This window comes from Sinohyriopsis cumingii, chromosome 14 (genome assembly GCF_028554795.1).
Source record: "Sinohyriopsis cumingii isolate HCF-2022 chromosome 14, ASM2855479v2, whole genome shotgun sequence".
Taxonomy (NCBI): domain Eukaryota; kingdom Metazoa; phylum Mollusca; class Bivalvia; order Unionida; family Unionidae; genus Sinohyriopsis; species Sinohyriopsis cumingii.
In genome coordinates, this window is record NC_142974.1 from 110,140,948 (window position 1) to 110,160,115 (window position 19,168).

The window sequence follows — 19,168 nt, forward strand, 5'->3', positions numbered from 1 at the left end:
CGTAAAAGAACAAGCTACCGGTAAAATTTCCGGGATTGAACAATTTACCGATGATGCTATAGTTGAAATACAATCATTAAAACCCAAAGATCTAGTTGAATATACTGCACAAAATTATGATTATAATAAACGAAAAGATATTTTAAAATCTGAATACGCTGATAACGTATCTTGTGAGGTATGGGCGAGATGGATATATTATGTGCATAAAAATGTTAATCGTGTCTCTCAATCTGATTCTGAATATATTAGTTTTATCAATGCGGTAAATTTGCATGGATCACAACCTCAGCCATTATCATTACCAAAACCTCTACGACGATCTCCATCACCGGAGCATGTTCGCTCACCAATACCTAAGGAAAGAAGATTACCTCATTCATTATTTACCGATGATGCTCTTAATACTTTTGAAGATCAAGATAAATTAGCTAATATTGCCGCATATGGTTTTGATAAAAGAGCTGAATATCTGAAACCAGGTAAAGATTTAAAACATGATAATTGGGTTCCTGTTCTGTATGTTGCTCATAAAAGATCATCCGTTAATTATAAAGACCCGGAATATATAAATTTTAGACAAAAGGTAGATGAGTTGACATCTGTACAACTTCAATCACAATCTACCGAAGGAGAAGTTCGAATACAACAACAATCACCTACTCAACAAGATATATTTGATAATCCTGTTAGCGCGTTTAACCAAGAAGCTCTCGAAAATTTTAAAGATCGTGAAAAATTATTTGATATCGCCACACACGGTTTTAAAGTAAGGTCTATATTTCTAAAACCAGGATATAGTGAACTAATGCAACCTTCATTATCGATTCCAGCAGTATACTTTGCCACCAAGGGAACTAAAGTAAATCAATACGATAATGAATTTCTAAACTTTCAAAGAGAAGTTTATATGGAGAGAGAAAGACTTGAAAAACAACAAGGTGCTACCGGTAGCGGTTATAACTCTGTTTGTCCTGATAGTATTGTTAACGATGTTTCTCGGCTAGAAGTTCTTACCGGAGGAAAGCGAGCCGGGAATAACTCACGTGAAATAACCAACGAGGCATCTGATATTTGTCAGCGATTATTTCGCGGTGGCATCATAGATGTTCACATTTATAGAAATCTCATCGATGAAATCATCGACGACTACAGCGACTAGTTGTTAAATAAAGAATTAATTAAATAAAATGATCGTTCACAAGCATCATCGTAGACCAGTACAATCTCGAGTGGTAAATGCTCGGTTGCCCATGTACAAATACACTCACGGGAATGGACTCGGCGACGTTTTCAAAGGTTTTGTTACAAGAATAGCTCCTAAAGCTGGAGATTTTCTAAAACAACTGGCAATGAAAGCTATGGGAGTAGTTCGTGATAAAGTTGTTTCTGGTGTTGGTAATTTAGCCGGTAAAGCTATTGGTACCGTCAAAGACAGATTAATAAATTTAGTAAGTAAAAAAACAATCGCAGCTCCGGTTAAATTACCTAGCACCGCTGCAATGCCTAGCGACGTTAGCAAGATAATAAATGGTGCAGCAAATCAAAAATTAGCAGAATTGGTAAATCAGGAAACAAATAAATCAATAAATCAGAAGTTAATAAAATAGTAAATCAAGAAATCAAGCAACAAATAAATACTAGTTTTATATCAGGTAGTGGTCTTCGTTTTAGAAGATAAAATTTATAATAAAATGTTTGCACGGACATCTAACGAAGCATTCGACATGGATGAACCCATAAGCAAAGACACGTCGGTGCGTAATTATCAGTATCACTCGTATGATTCAGTAACGCCGGATGCTAATAATCGAATTGAAATTCAGGTTCATGATGCAACCAGATATGTTTTACCATCTGAGGCATTCATCGAGGCTGTAGGTGAAATTATAAGAGCTACACCTCTTCCAGGTCCTCCAATTGTTGACACGCTTCCAGGAGATTTCAAAGTAGGATTTGTCAACAACGGCATTATGGCGTTATTTAACAGCGCCAGATATATGATTGATGGAAGAGAAATTGAATCATTTATTAATAATGTTGATATTGCTACGACAATTATAGGTCTAGCTAGGTACTCAGATGATTTTACTAGATCAGCTGGTCCTATTATGATCTTTGCCAAGGATAATACTGACCATCCTGATCATATACAATATATTAAATTACAGACGCCAGTGGGTATTGCTGTTGCACAACCAGTCGATAATCAACACGAAGCTGCTCCAGGTGCTGTTTTTGATATCATAAAAAGAACTAATGAAAATTACAATTTAGGTTTTGCTACACGTAAAGCTATGTTGGAAGGTCCTCGTAATAGATTTTCCTGCGTAATTCCTTTATCTCACATTTTGGATTTTGTAGAAATTTTAGAAAGGTAATTTTTGGAGCCAAACATACAATTGTTCTTGTTCGAAAAGGTAACAGCAATGAAGCACTTTGGCGAGCAATTGGTGACGATGGCAGGGTAGTTTTAACTAAACTTACCTTGTGGATGCCAGCCATGACTCAATCAATAAATGAAGAACAAAAATTACTTTCTTTTATGGATCAAGGTGGTAAATCAGTAATGTCATGGCTAACAGCAACAACCGATTCTACCGATGTAAATATTAGTGGTATTTTTACTTGGCGTATTGCATCACAACAAGGTGTGTCTGCACATAGACACATATTTATTGCTCTTAACGCAACTAATAGATATAATCAGGCGCAGAGTCATATGATATTTGATGCTTTTGACGCTCGCGAAGTATCATTGAGAATAAACGGACAACAAGAACCATCTGAAGAAATATCGATAGAATTTACTAATCGGTCGGTAGCTCGTGCATATCATCGCCTGTTAAGTTTTATGGGACGAGATCAAAATGTTGATACAGGATTACAAATACCACAGTTAGATTTTTCAACTCGATATCCGATCTATTATTTTTCACTAGAACATCTTGATTTGGTAAAACAATATGTCGTTGATATACATTTCAGGGCCAGAATTAATACAGGCGGACCTGCTAGGGCAATCGTGATTATACTTAGTGATAGAACTATGCTTCTTGAGGGTATTAGCGGCCGAATGAGAGTCATTGACGCGCCGGTAGAAAAAATGTGATCTAAATTTAAATCAACCTGATAACTATAAAATGCCATCCGATCACGTTAGTGTCACTCGGACTCCAGGTCAGATAAAAAAACTTCAGTTAAATATGACAAAAACCTGCGGGGTAAAATCAACGTTAAAAAACGCTCAGATTCATGGTGGACCAAATAGGTTAGCGTTAACTAAAACTCAGCATAAACATTTTACCAAAGCTAAATCAGCAAATATTGGCATCCATGTTGATCTTAGTCCGAGTGCCATCAAAGACATGGTTAAAGTTGGTTAATTTTTTTCCATTGTTGGGATTAATACCAACATCAATTGCAAAGGTAGCGGCGGCAGCTCCGTTTGTAGCAGCAAAATCAGCAGCGGCGGCTCCGTTAATAGCAAAAGGCGCCGTATTAGGTGCGGCCGGATATGGTAAAAAAAAGGCCGCGGTCTTCGATTAGGACGACCACAATACGGACGCGGCCTTCGACTAGCGCGGCCATGGTGATCACACCGATGTCAAATTTTGACTTTTCTAATGAAGCAAAAAATAAAAAAAATAAAATTCTTCAGAGGTGTATTTATGCGAGATCAATTACCGGTCAAACCAAACCGTAAAGAAACAGGAATCATAAATCTAGATTCAAGTATTGGTCCGGGAACACACTGGGTTGCTTACGCGATAAATCCACGTGAAATTATTTACTTTGACTCGTACGGGTTAGCGCCGCCAAAAGAATTTTTAAATTACGCAAAAAATTTTAAATATTCCAATTCGGTATTCAACGTTACCAACGCAGACGTTAACTGATCCACCAATATGCGGCGTTGAAACAATTAATATTCTTGACGCAATATTAAGATCAATCAAACCATATCACACAGTTGTACTTGATTATACGTCTGATAAATTAAATCAATCGCGATTAAATAACGGTTGACATTTATGGAAGATCTGTATCAAAAAAATTAAAGAAAGAACCAGCTGATGTTGATTTATCTAAATATGCAACAAAAGATGACCTTAATAAATTATTATCAAAATCAGGAATAGATCCCGCCGAGGTTGTTATTTTTCAAGATATACATGGAAAATTACGAACAAGTAATATTAAATTAGATGATATAATTAGACGAACCAGGAGATTTTACTGGTTTACAAGAAACTCTTAGAAAAATTAATGAAATAGCCGCCGAAGTAAATAAAAAAATATCCGAGATTAACACAAAAATCGCCAATATCGGCACTACCGTTGATCTATTTGAGGAAATAGCGCATTAATTCCAGGAATTATCACCAAAACCAGCTTTATTATGTTTCCACAAGTAGCGTCGTCACAAGTCACCAATATAACATTCACGACGGCATCAGGATCAGCAACGTGGACACCAGAAAATAATAGTTTTAAATACACCGCGCCGATTACTGGCGTGTATCAGTTATACATTTTTTCCTCTGTGAGATTTAGAATAATCGCTGACAAGTATAAATGGCAACATACCAGCGATAGATTTCTTGGATTTTTAAATCTTTTAATGAGCAAAGACGTCGAAGAAACATTCACGTTAGAACCACCAGAGCGAGCAGTAATGGTGTCAACAAAGTTTTGGTGGTTTATGAAATTCATCGCTGAAACACCCCAATTATTTAGTAAATAAAAAAATAATGACCGCGTCCGATTACCGATATAATCTTGCACGATCTTGGTAGGATTCGCTAAAAATATCATAAATACGTACCAGACAAAGATATAAAAATATCAACGTCGATTAGTTGTCATTGACTTAGTTGTTTATTCCGTAAGTCCAGCGGTTGCCGGCGCGGAAATAATATTATCCGCGGTAACAATGATGGCACCGGTCGCTGTCACCATCGCCATCTGCACAACTACGACGCTCGCTGGTGTTCTTAATATTGTTGCAAAAAAGTATCTTCGTGTACAAATGAAAAATTATCCTCGTATGTAAATAAACTACACACGGCGACGGCGGCATATTCAAAATTATCATCGTTGCTGCCTGAAAGTCTCAATGACGGAGATATATCTGATTTTGAATTCTCGTCGATGATAAAAATTTATAACCAAGCCGATATTAAAGCTACATATATTAATAATGTCAGAGCTGCAACAGATCGTGACGAACACAACACCGCCAAGAACAACAATGATCTCGGCGAGCTTGACTAAGCTAGAATTTAGTATTAATTTTCCAACACCAATTTCCGTCGACGAAATCGCGCTATCACAATTGCGAGTTTATCATAGTTGGCCCAATATTTGATCAAAATCATTTGGTGGTTCATTATCAAATAATTCGTTTGTTTTCGCTAATAAAAATCGCGCAAACGGCACTCCAGATTGGACCGTCGTTGGAATACCAACAGGTTGTTATGAGATCGAACAGATCAATGAGGAATTATTACTTAAAATAAAAATATAACCGCGGATAAAGAACCTGGAATAAAAATAACTGCACACGAACCAACATTAACTTCGATAATTGAAGTAACCAAGCCGTACCTCGTTGATATTTATCAATCCAAGATTAGAACAGTTCTAGGTCGACCTGTAGTTGAGCCGGTTCATCCACCGGTGCCACCAGAACCTAAAAAACTGACTATGTCACAGATAAGGAAAATTATCATGAAATTGTTCCAAGTTATAAACAAAGATCAATTGGGTTAAAGGAGTCAGTCATAAAGAGTGAAATTATTATCGTAAAAGATATAATAGTATGGAATTTTTATGGTGAAAGAAAAAGTGCAACAACACGGAAAGGTGTATCTTATCCACATGAGGAGATTATTGAATTTTTCGAGGATATTAATCAAGAACATAAAAAACAACTACAGTTATTACGACAGTATTTTCAAGAGTGTATATTAAATGTATAAACGTGTAGTGAGATTATTAAACGTGCAGAAATATTAAATCAACTAGTATCCAACATGGAATATTTCCACCAACGAATAATTCAAACAGCAATTGATAGTAATAAAGAAGATAAAGAAAAATTTTTAAATGTATACGGGCTGACCGAGGCGACGTTGCCAGATTTTAAATATGCTGGATATAAAGCACATGAATTAAGAAAATCCGTCACTGACACCATTGATGATTTATTTTCTCAATTACTCGTCGCATGGAGAAAAAAATTACCACCAGCATCTATACTTAGACACGATAATAACCCAGAAAAACTTTGCAGACATATTTCACCAGGTATCGTAAATATAACGGACGTCGTCGCGGTTAATCTTCACGCGGATGTCGTCGATGGCAGCTACAGCGCAAACGCGTCTGTGTCAGATCGTGTTCAACAGGGATTTATTCTTTATTCGTTTTGGCCAGATGTATCACCGGGATATTTAATTATACAGGAACCAATTAATCCAACCTATCTACGGTGTCATAATCGATTATTATCGAGAATTAATTTTAGATTAACCAACCAAGGTGGAAATTTACTTGATATGCGCGGCGAAACATTAAATATCAATTTATTAGTTAAATCTTAGTTAAAGAATCAAAGATTCTTAAACATTTTCAATCGTTACCACGGTAAAAAGAAGTGATAAAAAATAGATAAAATACAATAAAAATATCATTTTTTTAACGATTCTTAATTCTCATTTTAGAATTTGTGAAATTCGTAATCCTCAATTTACCATTTTTCTTAATTGTCTTGCTCGGGTATTAATTACTTTCCTTGATTCATATTCGTCAGATAATTCAGACCTGATTTTCTCGACGGCGGTAGATAACGCAACAAAATCCTTAATTTGTACCTCGTTGACATACGCCAGCGACTGATACATCGCTGACTGAATTTTCTTTATAAATTTATATTCACCTGGTAGAACGTATCTACCTTCGTGTTTGTTTTGTGCGAGTATATCAAAGTCGGAGATAATTTTATCGGTATCTAACTCGGAAGATAGTAATACTTTTTTATTTTTTTAATTCTTCGATGGCGTCAAGTACATTATTGATATTTTCTTCATTCATTATAGCAAATAGTATGTCTTTAATAAATGTAATTTTTTTTTATATATTTTGTGAAATATTACTTACTTGTAGGAAAATTCGATCCATTCTTCAAACCAATATGAAAACGTTGAGTGAATTGTTCCTTCTGCAAAATGTCGTACTGAAGCGGATTCAATACTGAAATGTTTTGCAGCCGAATACATCGATTTAACTGCTATTTCTACATTAGTTTCTAAATTTATTGATTTAACGGCTTTAGATTCTCTGTGTGCACCAACATTACCAGATTTTAAATTTTCACTCTGAGTGACCGCTCTCAGGTTAGATAACTTATTATTTAATTTATCTCCGTCAACGTGGTCAACAACAAATTTATCTTTGATTAGTCCGTTAAAACACTCGAAAGTAAATCTGTGGTTATAATAACGTTTTTTTTTTTTTTTCGGTATTGACAGTAAACATTAAATAACCGGCATTACTAACGCTACCGACTGGATTTTTTGTTTTGCAATGTCTGACAACGCCGTCGCATGATGCCTCGTAGTTATCAATGGTTGGATGTCTTATGAATGTTGGATTCATATACTAATTATCATTTGTCTAAATTAATGTTTGTTGGAAATCTATTAAGATAATCTTCTTCACATTTAATTATTCTGTCATTAACATTATTTTTTTTTTGTCATAGTGTCGCTTAAGCTCTCGATAGCGTTTACCGCCACATTTTATGCATAATTGGGTTTAACCTCGAACTCCAATATTACATTTTATACATCTTTGTGGTCCTAAACTACCACCACGAAAAGCTGGCATATGTTCGCAGCAATATTCATTTCTGCATGATTTATTGCAACAAGTTAACGAACCGACCAATAGCCATTTGCATTGATTCATTATTATTCAAATATTTGTTTAAAATATAGTATGAAATTATTTGATACTGACGAAGCTGAATACGATATACCTGACGCGGATCGAACCAAGAAGGAGTTTTTCGACGATGGAGCGGTTCATACTTGGTCAACCTGGAAAAGAAATTCCATCGACAATACCATGACGGACGAACGAGCTAAGAAAATAATTGATTATATCCGAGATAACCATGGCCACGAACAATTTATATTTGGAATAAAATTTAACGCGCAAATGCCTGACGGCGTATGGGTTATTCGTGATAAACGTGACCCCGTGATCGGAGGAAAGAAAAATGTTATTTTATCTGGGAATAGCCGGCCTGGATTATTAACTGGCATAGATAAACCATATTATGCTAGATCTTACCCGGTAAGTGCAGTTGTTTGTGGAATTTACAAACTAAATAATAAACCAGACGTTGGAAAATTATCACCAATGAAAGTTTCTTCGGTGATAAATTGTGTAGCTGAGCGAGTAATGGAACATCTAAAAAATACAAAACCTGGATCAGGTTTAACCGCGCTAAGGTTAACAAAGATAAATACTTGGGCGCAGTCAGTTGTTAACGGCGCATCAATAAATGACGTTGCCGCGTTATCATGTAAATTAAAATTACCCATGGTTGTGAAAACGTTATCGGGGGAAATTCTTTATGATTCCCCGTATAAATCACGAGAAGCGTCGATCGAAATTATCGATTATAATTCTCACGTGTGGATGTCCGCGGTAACAATTTTTCCACGAGACCGTACTGTTAAATTTTATTCTGAAAATTCCACGGCAGAAAAATCTGTTAAAGATTCCACAGAGATGTTTAAATTTATTCACAAAATAAGTAAATCAGATCCGGTGTCGGTGTGGTTATTTCGCAGCGAAGATAAATATGATCAATTTGTACGACCAAACGGTGACGTTTATAGAAATAAATCATTACATGATTCAATGAGTGAATTAGCGAGTAAATATTCGGCAAATTCTGAGCAGTTATTAGTTAATTGTTTTACTGTTCCTTTTGTTGCTGCTCACGCTACTAGAGAGAAAAATCTTTGGAAACCAACACGGGGTGAGTTTCTCAGAGATATTCAAGATAGTTGTATCGAATACGGTCACGGTGGATTATGGAATACTAAATATGACCGCGACAATATGATATCCGTTGACATGGCCTCGTGTTATCCTGGAAGTTTTCTAGGATTAGGTGAGTGTGCTAAATATTTTGCTCAATTTGGTCACCCCACCAGTGAGATGACTAGGGTGTCGCAGATAGTGATGAATATCATCGCAGTAAAATACTAGAAACTTCATTAGCGCCGTCCGTGCATGATCCAAAATCGTGACATAAATTTACGTACATAAACGGACCTGGTGGTTCAGGAAAAACTACTAGAGTAATCGAATTATTTAAAAATTCAGACTTAGTTGTGTGAACGCCAACACATAGATTAGCGAAAGAAATGAAGCAACGTGGCGTTAATTCTTGTACTTATCACAGTTATTTCAAATAAAGCGGCGGCACTTGGGCATCTTCGAGGATGGGTGAAAAATATATAAATAAAACTATCATCGTTGATGAAGTTTGCACAATAAATTTAGATACGTTAAAATTATTTCTTGAGTGGATGTCGTCGAAAAATACCGCCGTAATAATGTGCGGCGATCATGGTCAACCAAATCCTATTGATGGTGAATCACCACATAACTGGCTAAAGAATTTTGTTGATTATTACGAAGAGGTTAATACCGATTATAGATCCCTTGATGAATCACTAAATGAGTTTAAGAAATTAAATTGGTTACAATCAAATAAAATCCAATGCGACGTAATGAGAAAAGTAATTAACGAAACATCAATGAAAGAATTCTTAAATTTATGGCGGCCAGATCATTTGATAATTGCGAGCAGAAAAATAGTTCGTGATAATCTTCAGCGAGAATTATTTAAACGTCAACGTGAAAAATTTCCATTATTGCCAGTGCCGTTATGTTATCGGCCGGCAGATACGCGACAACAAAATATCAACGTTGATATACCAGCAGGAGAAAAAAAATAGTATTAAATGACATCGTCGCCGTTGATATTAATCTCGTCGAAGAGGCGTTAAATACAGAAAAGTCTCCGTGGAAATTAGGTTACGCTATGACGATTCATTCGTCGCAAGGATTAACCATAGATACATAGAATGGTCAAATTTAGTTTATTTAGCCGTTCTAGAATTAGAAAATTATCTCAATTAGCACGAATTGTTCCAGATGCGGCAATTGTCAACGATGAATCATTCGAAGATGTAATTAGGAAAAAATTATCCAGTTATATACGATAAAAAATAACTACAAATTTGACCTGGATGTCGATGCTGTAATACTGCTAAAACAACAACAAGATAATCATTGCGTGATTTGTGATTGTATAGTGTCATGGAAATTTCAAAACAATGATCCTCGACAATTTACCGTCAATAGAAGAAAATAATAATCTCGGTCACACACGAGAAAATGTTACATTAGCCTGCCTAGAATGTAACAGACGCGTTATCTAAGTGATTTAGGTGGTAACTGAGTATCAGCGGGAATTACTGGTAATTCGTCGCAGGTAAATGCACGTTGAGGAGCTAACGAATCAAGAACATAAACTGCGGGTCTTCCTGTTGACCTTGTTACGGTGGATCTTTTATGTGATGTTACGCTCCAGACGGGGTCAGTCGCTCTTTTCTGTCACCTTCAGCCTCGCCGGGTTTATATAAATATCTAACAATGATACTACCTAATACCGGTCTAGTTGAAAAATCACGACTAATTATCGGTATATTTGTTTTTGTGATAGCAATTGCTGGTCTCATTTTTATTGTTCGTGTTATTTCGTTATTTATTGCGCTAATTACATCAGTTAGTTTTTCTACCCACTCCTGAGATCGCTCATCAGAGATAAATTCTCTCGCATAATGATATCCAAATAATCGCTCAGCAAGTGTTTTATTAAACCGCTCAAAAATTGCCTGATCTCGGTGAATTCCAGTGTGCCCGCGCCGTATATTTGTATTATTTGTTTTCATCAGCGATGATACTGCACCAAGAAATTCTCTACCTGGGTCAACTTGAAGTAAATTTGGCCAAGTTAGTGGTCCGGGTCCTTGCTGATAAATTCTATTAAATGCATTTGCAACTTCAGTAGCTGTTTTAGTTGTTAGCGGATCTGCTTCTTTGTATCTGCTAGCAATATCAACGACCGTTAGCACGTATTTGTAAGTTTTTTCCATTAACGGTATCATGAGGTAAAAACATAATATCAGCCTGGTGAACTTTGTTAGGCACACTAACGTCAAAGTGTGCATGTTCAATTCGTTTAGGCGGAGGAAGATAAATTTGCCAAACGGCCTGCTTTGATAACCACGCCGCCGCCACGGGATTTTTTGCTTTAGCGGCTTTCACAAGTTTGCTAATTGCTGATTTTCCTCGCCAAAATCCTTGTGGAGAATAATAAATTGTTTCCATATTATTTATTACCAGCGCCGAACACTAATTTGCCTTTCATTGCGCCTTTGATTATCCAAGTAGATAATCTTTCTCCGAGAGATTTATCAGGAATAGAATTTATTGCGTGAATTAAATTTACATCCGCGAGATGCCTTTGTTGTAAATCTCCACTTCGATAAGCAATATAATGAATGAGACCCGCATCATCGATGGCATTTATCGGATCTTTACCTGGTTTTGTATTATCATCGCCGTTAAGTTTAATATCTAATCGAGTACCAGGACCGCAATAATTATATCAAGGTATGTGTTTTTCTCCGGGATATTTTGCCCAAGGAAGACCTGGTAATTTTGCTAATCCTGAAGCAATGTCACCGCCGTGTTTCTATTTTTTTAGGTTTTGTTTGTCCAGATGAAACAAATCTAAATTTTTTTGTTCCACATTTTGCACACGCACCGGTCATTGCTGGCTTATTATTGCGCGTAACAACTTCAGTTAGACCTATCGTTGGGGTACGCGATCGACATTTTACACAATATAAATCCATAATATTATTATATCATGAATGTAATTGATTTTTCAGCCACAAAAACAACGTGAACAAGTTCAGCATCACGCGGCATTACCAAATTCAATTAGAATGATAACAATAGGTCCATCAGGATCTGGTAAAACTCAGTTATTGTTAAATTTGATAATGAGATGGTGAAAATGGGATAAATTATATTTAATTGCACCATCTGTTGACGATCAGCGATGTTATCAGGTACTGAAGGATTTTAACGAAAACGCGTCCGTGATCACCGACAACGTTATTGAATTTATCACAGATATCAACGAAGCACCATCTGTTGAAGATCATGACGGAGAAATCAATAATTTAGTTGTATACGACGTAATGTTAGACAAACAAGCAAATCCAGCTAGGATATTCTTTCGTGGTAGACATACAAATACAGACGTTATTTATGTAATTCAGCGATATACACAAATACCAAAATTTATCAGGGATAATTGTAACATTTTAGCGGTATTTAACGGCGTTGACACGCACACGTTAAGAAATATTCATCAAACTTGGTGTAACGGCGACATGGATATTGTTAAGTTTAAAAATTTATTTAGAAGTGCTCAGTTAATTCCACATGGATTTATAACGATAAATTTACATGATCCACGATCACGATATCGAATCGGTCTTGACCACATATTTTAAAAAAATAATTGATGTACAGCAGCAGGGAGGTCGAATACCTATGGGATGTCCTATGGGTGCGCTCGATCAAAAATAACACCCCGTAGCAGCCTTTGGAATTAAAAATAAAGGTTTATAGGGATAATAATTTCGTCGGAGCCTTCATTTGTGGAAATCAGCCTGGTCTGTTCGCCCTCCCTGCTGCTGCTTTCAATTTAGAAAATCCAGTTTTTCAAGGCTAAAATGTTTAAGTGAGAAAATTACAAGTTGTCTGCAACATTGGTGGCACGTTACAGTCCCATTAATTCTTCAGTTACTACTGAAGCGGATGGAATGCTTTCTATATAGCTGTAATTGTGGGAAGGGTAGGAGGGTGTACTTTTATTATGAAGAAACATAATCTTAATATAATAAATCAGTTTCTTCTTCACATACGTTACCAGATCATAATAGTTAAGGAGAAAAGTTAAGAAGTGGAGGGAGATACACCCCCTTGTACTGGAGAGACCATATCCAGTACCATAAGGTATATGATACAGCTCCTTGAAAATCAGACTCGAGAATAGACTCCGTATGCCACGGAGTGGCTTTGGAAGACAGTTTCCTACCACCAAATCTAGTCAAAGATTTGAAAGAATATGTTTATGACTCTTGTCGAACGATCGAGGTGAATAACCTGTTGTGCAACAGACATATGTCCCACCAAATCGATTTGAACCTTTAGGATGAAAAATCTCTGACATAAAAGTTGCAAAAGAGACTCAATGACAATTTAAAAAAGAGCAAAGAGTTTTACTCAAATGCAATACTTGTGCTGACTGACCTAACCTTGGGAGGCAAAAAGTGAAGCAAATTCAGTTGATGTGGCATTGTTTTCTTATACGGATAATGAATAGCCAACTTTATGGAGGATACAAGTGAATGTTCTGAGATGATAAGAAGGATTCAGAAAATGCTGCACCTTGCCATTTTAGATAGTCGCCACAGTGGAGTTGTCAGACAAAATAATAACTCAATTCCCATGTAGATTTTCTGGCCACCAATATAATGCTTTTAAAATCGCTTTCTTCTTGAGAATGTTGATATGTAAATGTTCATGAGGGTGACACACTCAACTAGCTTCTAGGAATGGGGGATGGAAGTATGCCCCACCCTCCCCAGTCCTATATGCTTGCCTCCATACAGATTGTTATTTCTGGTAGTATGGCTTGCAAACTTGTTGGTATATCCAAACTATTTAAAGTGTGGGTTCCCATCTTTGAGATGGAATTTTATATTGTACAGAAGCAAGGGACCCACCATTGTACTAATCCAGTGTTTGTTTCTGAGGGAGGCATACTCTGTTTACTCGTGTATTGAACTCTGGAAATAGACAACCAAAATCTTAAGATGGTACGAGGTCAGAGATGTCACTGTTGACAAGGAAACTGAGGCTAAGGAGACTAGCACATGGTATAATGTCTTGGTCCAATATATAACTCATTTGCCATTTTTGCAGAATGCAGTCGTTATAGGCAAACTGCAGGAACTTCCTGAAGATATGAACCACATTGATTGCATAGTGTCTCTAAGAGATAGCAGTTTGAACCCATTTTAGCGTTTCACCAATGAGTTGTTCAACTTTTCATAGGTAAATGACTGGGCCATGAGCACCATATTTATAGCTGAGAAATCCCTGGATGAAGGAGGAGTAGCACTAATAGTCCCCTGGAAACGTTGTCGGGTCCATAGGTGATCATGGCAAATTTTTGTCCCATTCATAAGGGAATGATTGGAGCCTATCATCTACCACAATCTGTGATAACGATAACTTCAAGATGTCATTTTGAGATAGAGAGACTTTCATTAATATAAATTCTTACAAAAGCGATCACCCTCTCTCTACCTCTCATCCACTTTTACCAGTGAGAAGTGTGGTTTTCGACACTGTAAATTCATTAGGACAGCTTCCAAGAATCATGTGTTCTAGGGAAGTCCCCGTGATAATTTGTGTTTATCACCTTGCAATCCTTCTGCTGTAGCTAAGAGTGCATTTAGCGAAATTGATGTCCTTGGTGGCTTGTTTGTGGATTTCTTCAGCCTGATCATTAAAAAGAGCTGATGATGAAGATTGCAAGAGTAGCTTGAAATTATGATGATCTTTACTAGGTCATATTCTTTTAATTGCTTGGTCAGCATCATTTGAATATGACGCAGTTACCCAGATTTGGCACTGATTTCACGAATCCCACAATCTTTTTGACTGACCCTCATTTAGATAAGCTTTTCAAATTCCTTCTCCCTACTTGTTCCTAATTTGTAACTTGAAAATGGTAATTAATTCTTTTAGTCCCTGCAAATTCAACCATACATTGCATTAACATTATTTTGCACACACTTCAGTCCTTTTGGTCATAATTGTATGTAAGATACTAAGCAAGATTTTAGGGCAAAATAACCATTTTTGCGTTCAAATGCCTACAACAGGACACGTTCAATGATAGACCTCAACAAATATTAATCTGGCATAATTTGTAGCCAAGTCCTGCAAAATATATGTACGAAGAAAATGATTTAAATGCATCATATTAAACTTAATCTGTGAATCCATTGTACTTACTGGGTACCAGTCATGATAATATGTCTTCAAATCTGAATCTGAAAATTTTATATGTATCATAGATGTTTTAATCTGTAGGTGTAAATGTGTACCTTCTCTCCAGCAGCCTTACGCCTCATCAGCTCCTGTTCCAGAGGAAGCCACCGTGCAGGTATCTCCTCGCCCCAATATGGCTGTTGTGATGCTACTTCTACAATTTTCCTCTTCAAATCCTCTAATTTTCTGTCTACAACAGTGTTGTCAATGGCAAAGTCTTCATCTATCAAGTGAAACCTGGTAGGTTTGTCTTTTAGATAATAGCGAATCTTTCTAAAGTATCTCGCACATATCTCATGAGTTTTGGCCTAAAATGAAAAATGTATATTTCAAAAAGGTGAATAAAGGCAAATGCAACTATTGTATCATGGACAGCAGTTAAAGAATTGATGTGTGTATTCATCAGAAGTTTTGTGTTTTCAGCCAGACAATATTAACTGTATGTGGTTTAACTGCAAAGCAGGAAGCAGGATCATGCAAACTATCTCTTTTAAAGTTATTGTCTTGTAAATTTTATTACACTTTTGTTTTTTGCATTCACTTTTGTTTTTTCAGCCAGACAATATCAACTCTCTGTGGTTTAATTGCAAAGCAGGATACAGGATCATGCAAACTATCTATTTTAAATGTAAATCTATTAAACTTTTACTTTTGTATTCGCTCATTATGTGCATCTTAATCAAAATGTGATCTAATTTAATTTCAAAATGTTCCCATTTTAAAACTTGTATACGATACAACTCTCTGGACTCATTTCTCTGTCAACCTGTCTACATGCCAACAAGATATATGTTTTGAAAGCCTTTCTAACAATAATGAGTCTGCAATCCAACTAGCCATATGATTTGGTTATATGCAGGCCATGATAATGGTAATAACATGCTATATATTGTGGTTATATGGAGACCATTTTGACAATAATCAAACCTCAGTACGTATGCACAAAAAAGATAGAAGGTGACAATGTTGTTTTTTTTTTCTTCAAAAATATATTTCTCTTTATGGACTTGCAGTGCTTACATTTAAAATTTTAATAATGAATTTGATGCATTTTTTCTCTCTGTCAGGATTATTTACTTTGCAATCATTTTGTATACATCTTATTGTTGATACAAAATACATAAATGTAGTCCAAACACAACCATATTGCTGCGCCAAACACAACAAAATTAATTACATGATCCTTAAGTGCAGTGATGCTAGAGACAAAAGTGAGCCTGATATCGCTCTCCAGGACTGCATAGATTAACAATGACAATTTCATTCAAGATAAAAGTCATTTTAACGTTCTGATAGCATATGCCTATTGACAAAGTTTTAATTAAAATCCCTTCTAACATAATGCATTTAAAGAAATAACAAAACAGTTAAAAAGTGCAAGATAACCTCATTAATATTTATCAGTCTTACTCATAATAAAACTGGTGTAAAATCTTAATCATAAATATAGTCACTAAGTTACTGACAAGGTCAGCCCATTGGAAGCAGGAACATCTTTTTATCATGTGTGGATTTAACTTGCAATTGTACAAGCTGAATGAGTCAGATGCAATAATAACTAATTAAAACTCATTGATCACGTTCGTTATCAAACTCTTCTGCGATCATGATGTTACAAGTCCATTTGCTATCATGGATCAAAATCTGAAATATGGCCTTCAGACTTAACACATTTTATGCAAGATAACTATATTATTATACATGAGTTTCACTGGTTATCAAACATTGTTTGATCTCTTGCTAACATAAGACCACATTCCAAGTTTTATCAAAGTCAGTTTAGACGTATAATTTAAAGAACAGACGCATGCAACTGCTGATAGACTGATGATGAAAAATACAGAACCAAACCACAGGCTAACTTATCTTTATTGCTGAATTCCCAATGGAAAACCCTAAGTTAATTTGACATTATTGATGGCTGACGAATGGAGAGTTATACCATACAATAACTTGACCTTATTGATGAATGATCAATGAAGAGCTATCCCATAAGCTAACTTGACGTTATGGACAAATTAACTAATAAGTAAAACCTACACAAAGTGAAGCTATACTTTCCTTGTTTTCTTGTATTAAAATTCAAATAACATAATGATTAAGGTGGAACTCTATTTTATTAAAATAAAATACGATATATGCAGTCATCTCAAATCTATATTCTCTCTCAAACATTCTCCCACATAATCTAGTAGTAATAATGCAGAATTATAGCATCATATTTTCAAGTGGATGCAACTGAAAACGTCAAAACTGCTTTAGTCTGACTATAGTCCTGTCACACAGTTGAGTTACTGGAAACACGTGAATGGCGTTATAATGAGTGAAGATAGTCCTGTCACACTGCTGAGTTACTGGGGACACATGATTGGTATTATAATGACTGAATGGAGCCCTTTCATACAGCAGAGTTAATGAGGATAGATGATTAGTATTATAATAACTGAACCTAGTCCTGTCACACAGTTAAAGTACTCGGAGTACATGATTAGTATTATATTCATTGACTCTAGTCCTGTCACACCCAGTTGAGTTATCGGGGACTGATGATAATGTAATGACTTTAACTAGTCCTGTCACACACTGAATTACTGGGGACATGATATATCATAAGAATAATGTAGCACAAGACTAACTGTTCAGTCTGCAGAAGGTACACAGTTTCATAATATAAAACCAAACATCAAATAAAATTTATATTAACCTGATATGATCTTAAACAAAAGATGGCACAGTTAAGCTATTTGGCTCGAGTCATTGGTTGGGTCTTACGCATACCCTGTATAACTATTTGCCTTGTGTCATTACGTTGGGTTTTACTCATACCCTGTAAGCCATTCGCTTGTGTCACTTGTTTATGTCTTACCAGACCTGCCAACATAAAGGCAGTTTACTTATTGCCGTAAGATTGACCAGTTTTCAGTAAGGTGTATTAAAATATATATAACTGCTACTGTAAAGCTGGAAAACGTAATTAAAAGTTCAACGCATCAGCGATAAACATTATATTCAACTAAAAACATTGTAAAGTACGCGTGGACTTTATTTACCACTACTACAGTTGCACAAACTCTAGTTCCAAACCTTATGCAGCTCAATGGCTTGTTCTATCTGTAAACGTGACATAATTCGTGGAAATTATTTTCCATTTCACATGATGAAGGTAATCATATCTCCCACCACGAGACATACTCAAAGTGACACGTGATGTCTAATTTTCGTGTTTCCTTTCCATCTTTTATTCACAAAATTCTGTGTAGTCCTTTTTATTATTCTGTGTTGATTAGTAACACATGTCTAGAAGCTTATTTTCCTCTTAAACATGCGTTGCTTTCTGGATGCCATTTTTAAAAATTCTATAATCAACGATTTGATCATGCAAACACTTCACATGAACAAATACGTGCAGCTTAAAGTGTCTAGCGAGCTTTTCTAAAGTGAGACTAATTTTGCTAATTCTAAGATGAAACCCGGATCCAAATAACACACGGATAAACCAATTATCCACACTTTACGGCAACGATAATTTTCCTGTAGTTTTTGCCAGTAGGCCGCAAGTCCGGATTTTAAGGGTAATTTTCATAAGACTTATAACAAAATTGTAAGAGTTGACAGTCCTATCTTACTCGTACACCGGAACGCCATTTGGCTCGAGTCATTCGGCTGGGTCTTACTTATACCATGTATATCCATTTGGCTTGTGTCATTTGGCTGGGTCTTACGCAAACCCTGTGTAGCACTTCACCGAATGCTGCATGGTTGGATTTGATCTTTTTTATATTGACATGGCTCTTGATGTAATGCAGTTAATACTCATTTGTAAGCATGCAGGTAAACCCCAGCTGGCATTATATTGGATATGGTATTAAAC

General features: G+C 35.9%; 1 protein-coding gene across 1 annotated transcript in view; it reads right to left on the minus strand.

Annotated features, from left to right (window-relative positions):
* LOC149784593 (uncharacterized) overlaps positions 1 to 19,168 on the minus strand; it is a 160,091-nt gene that overhangs the window by 37,744 nt on the left and 103,179 nt on the right. The window contains exon 10 of the mRNA XM_089933014.1: positions 15,354 to 15,605. Coding sequence (XP_089789140.1) covers positions 15,354 to 15,605 — 252 coding nt within the window. The remainder of the gene's footprint in view (positions 1 to 15,353; positions 15,606 to 19,168) is intronic.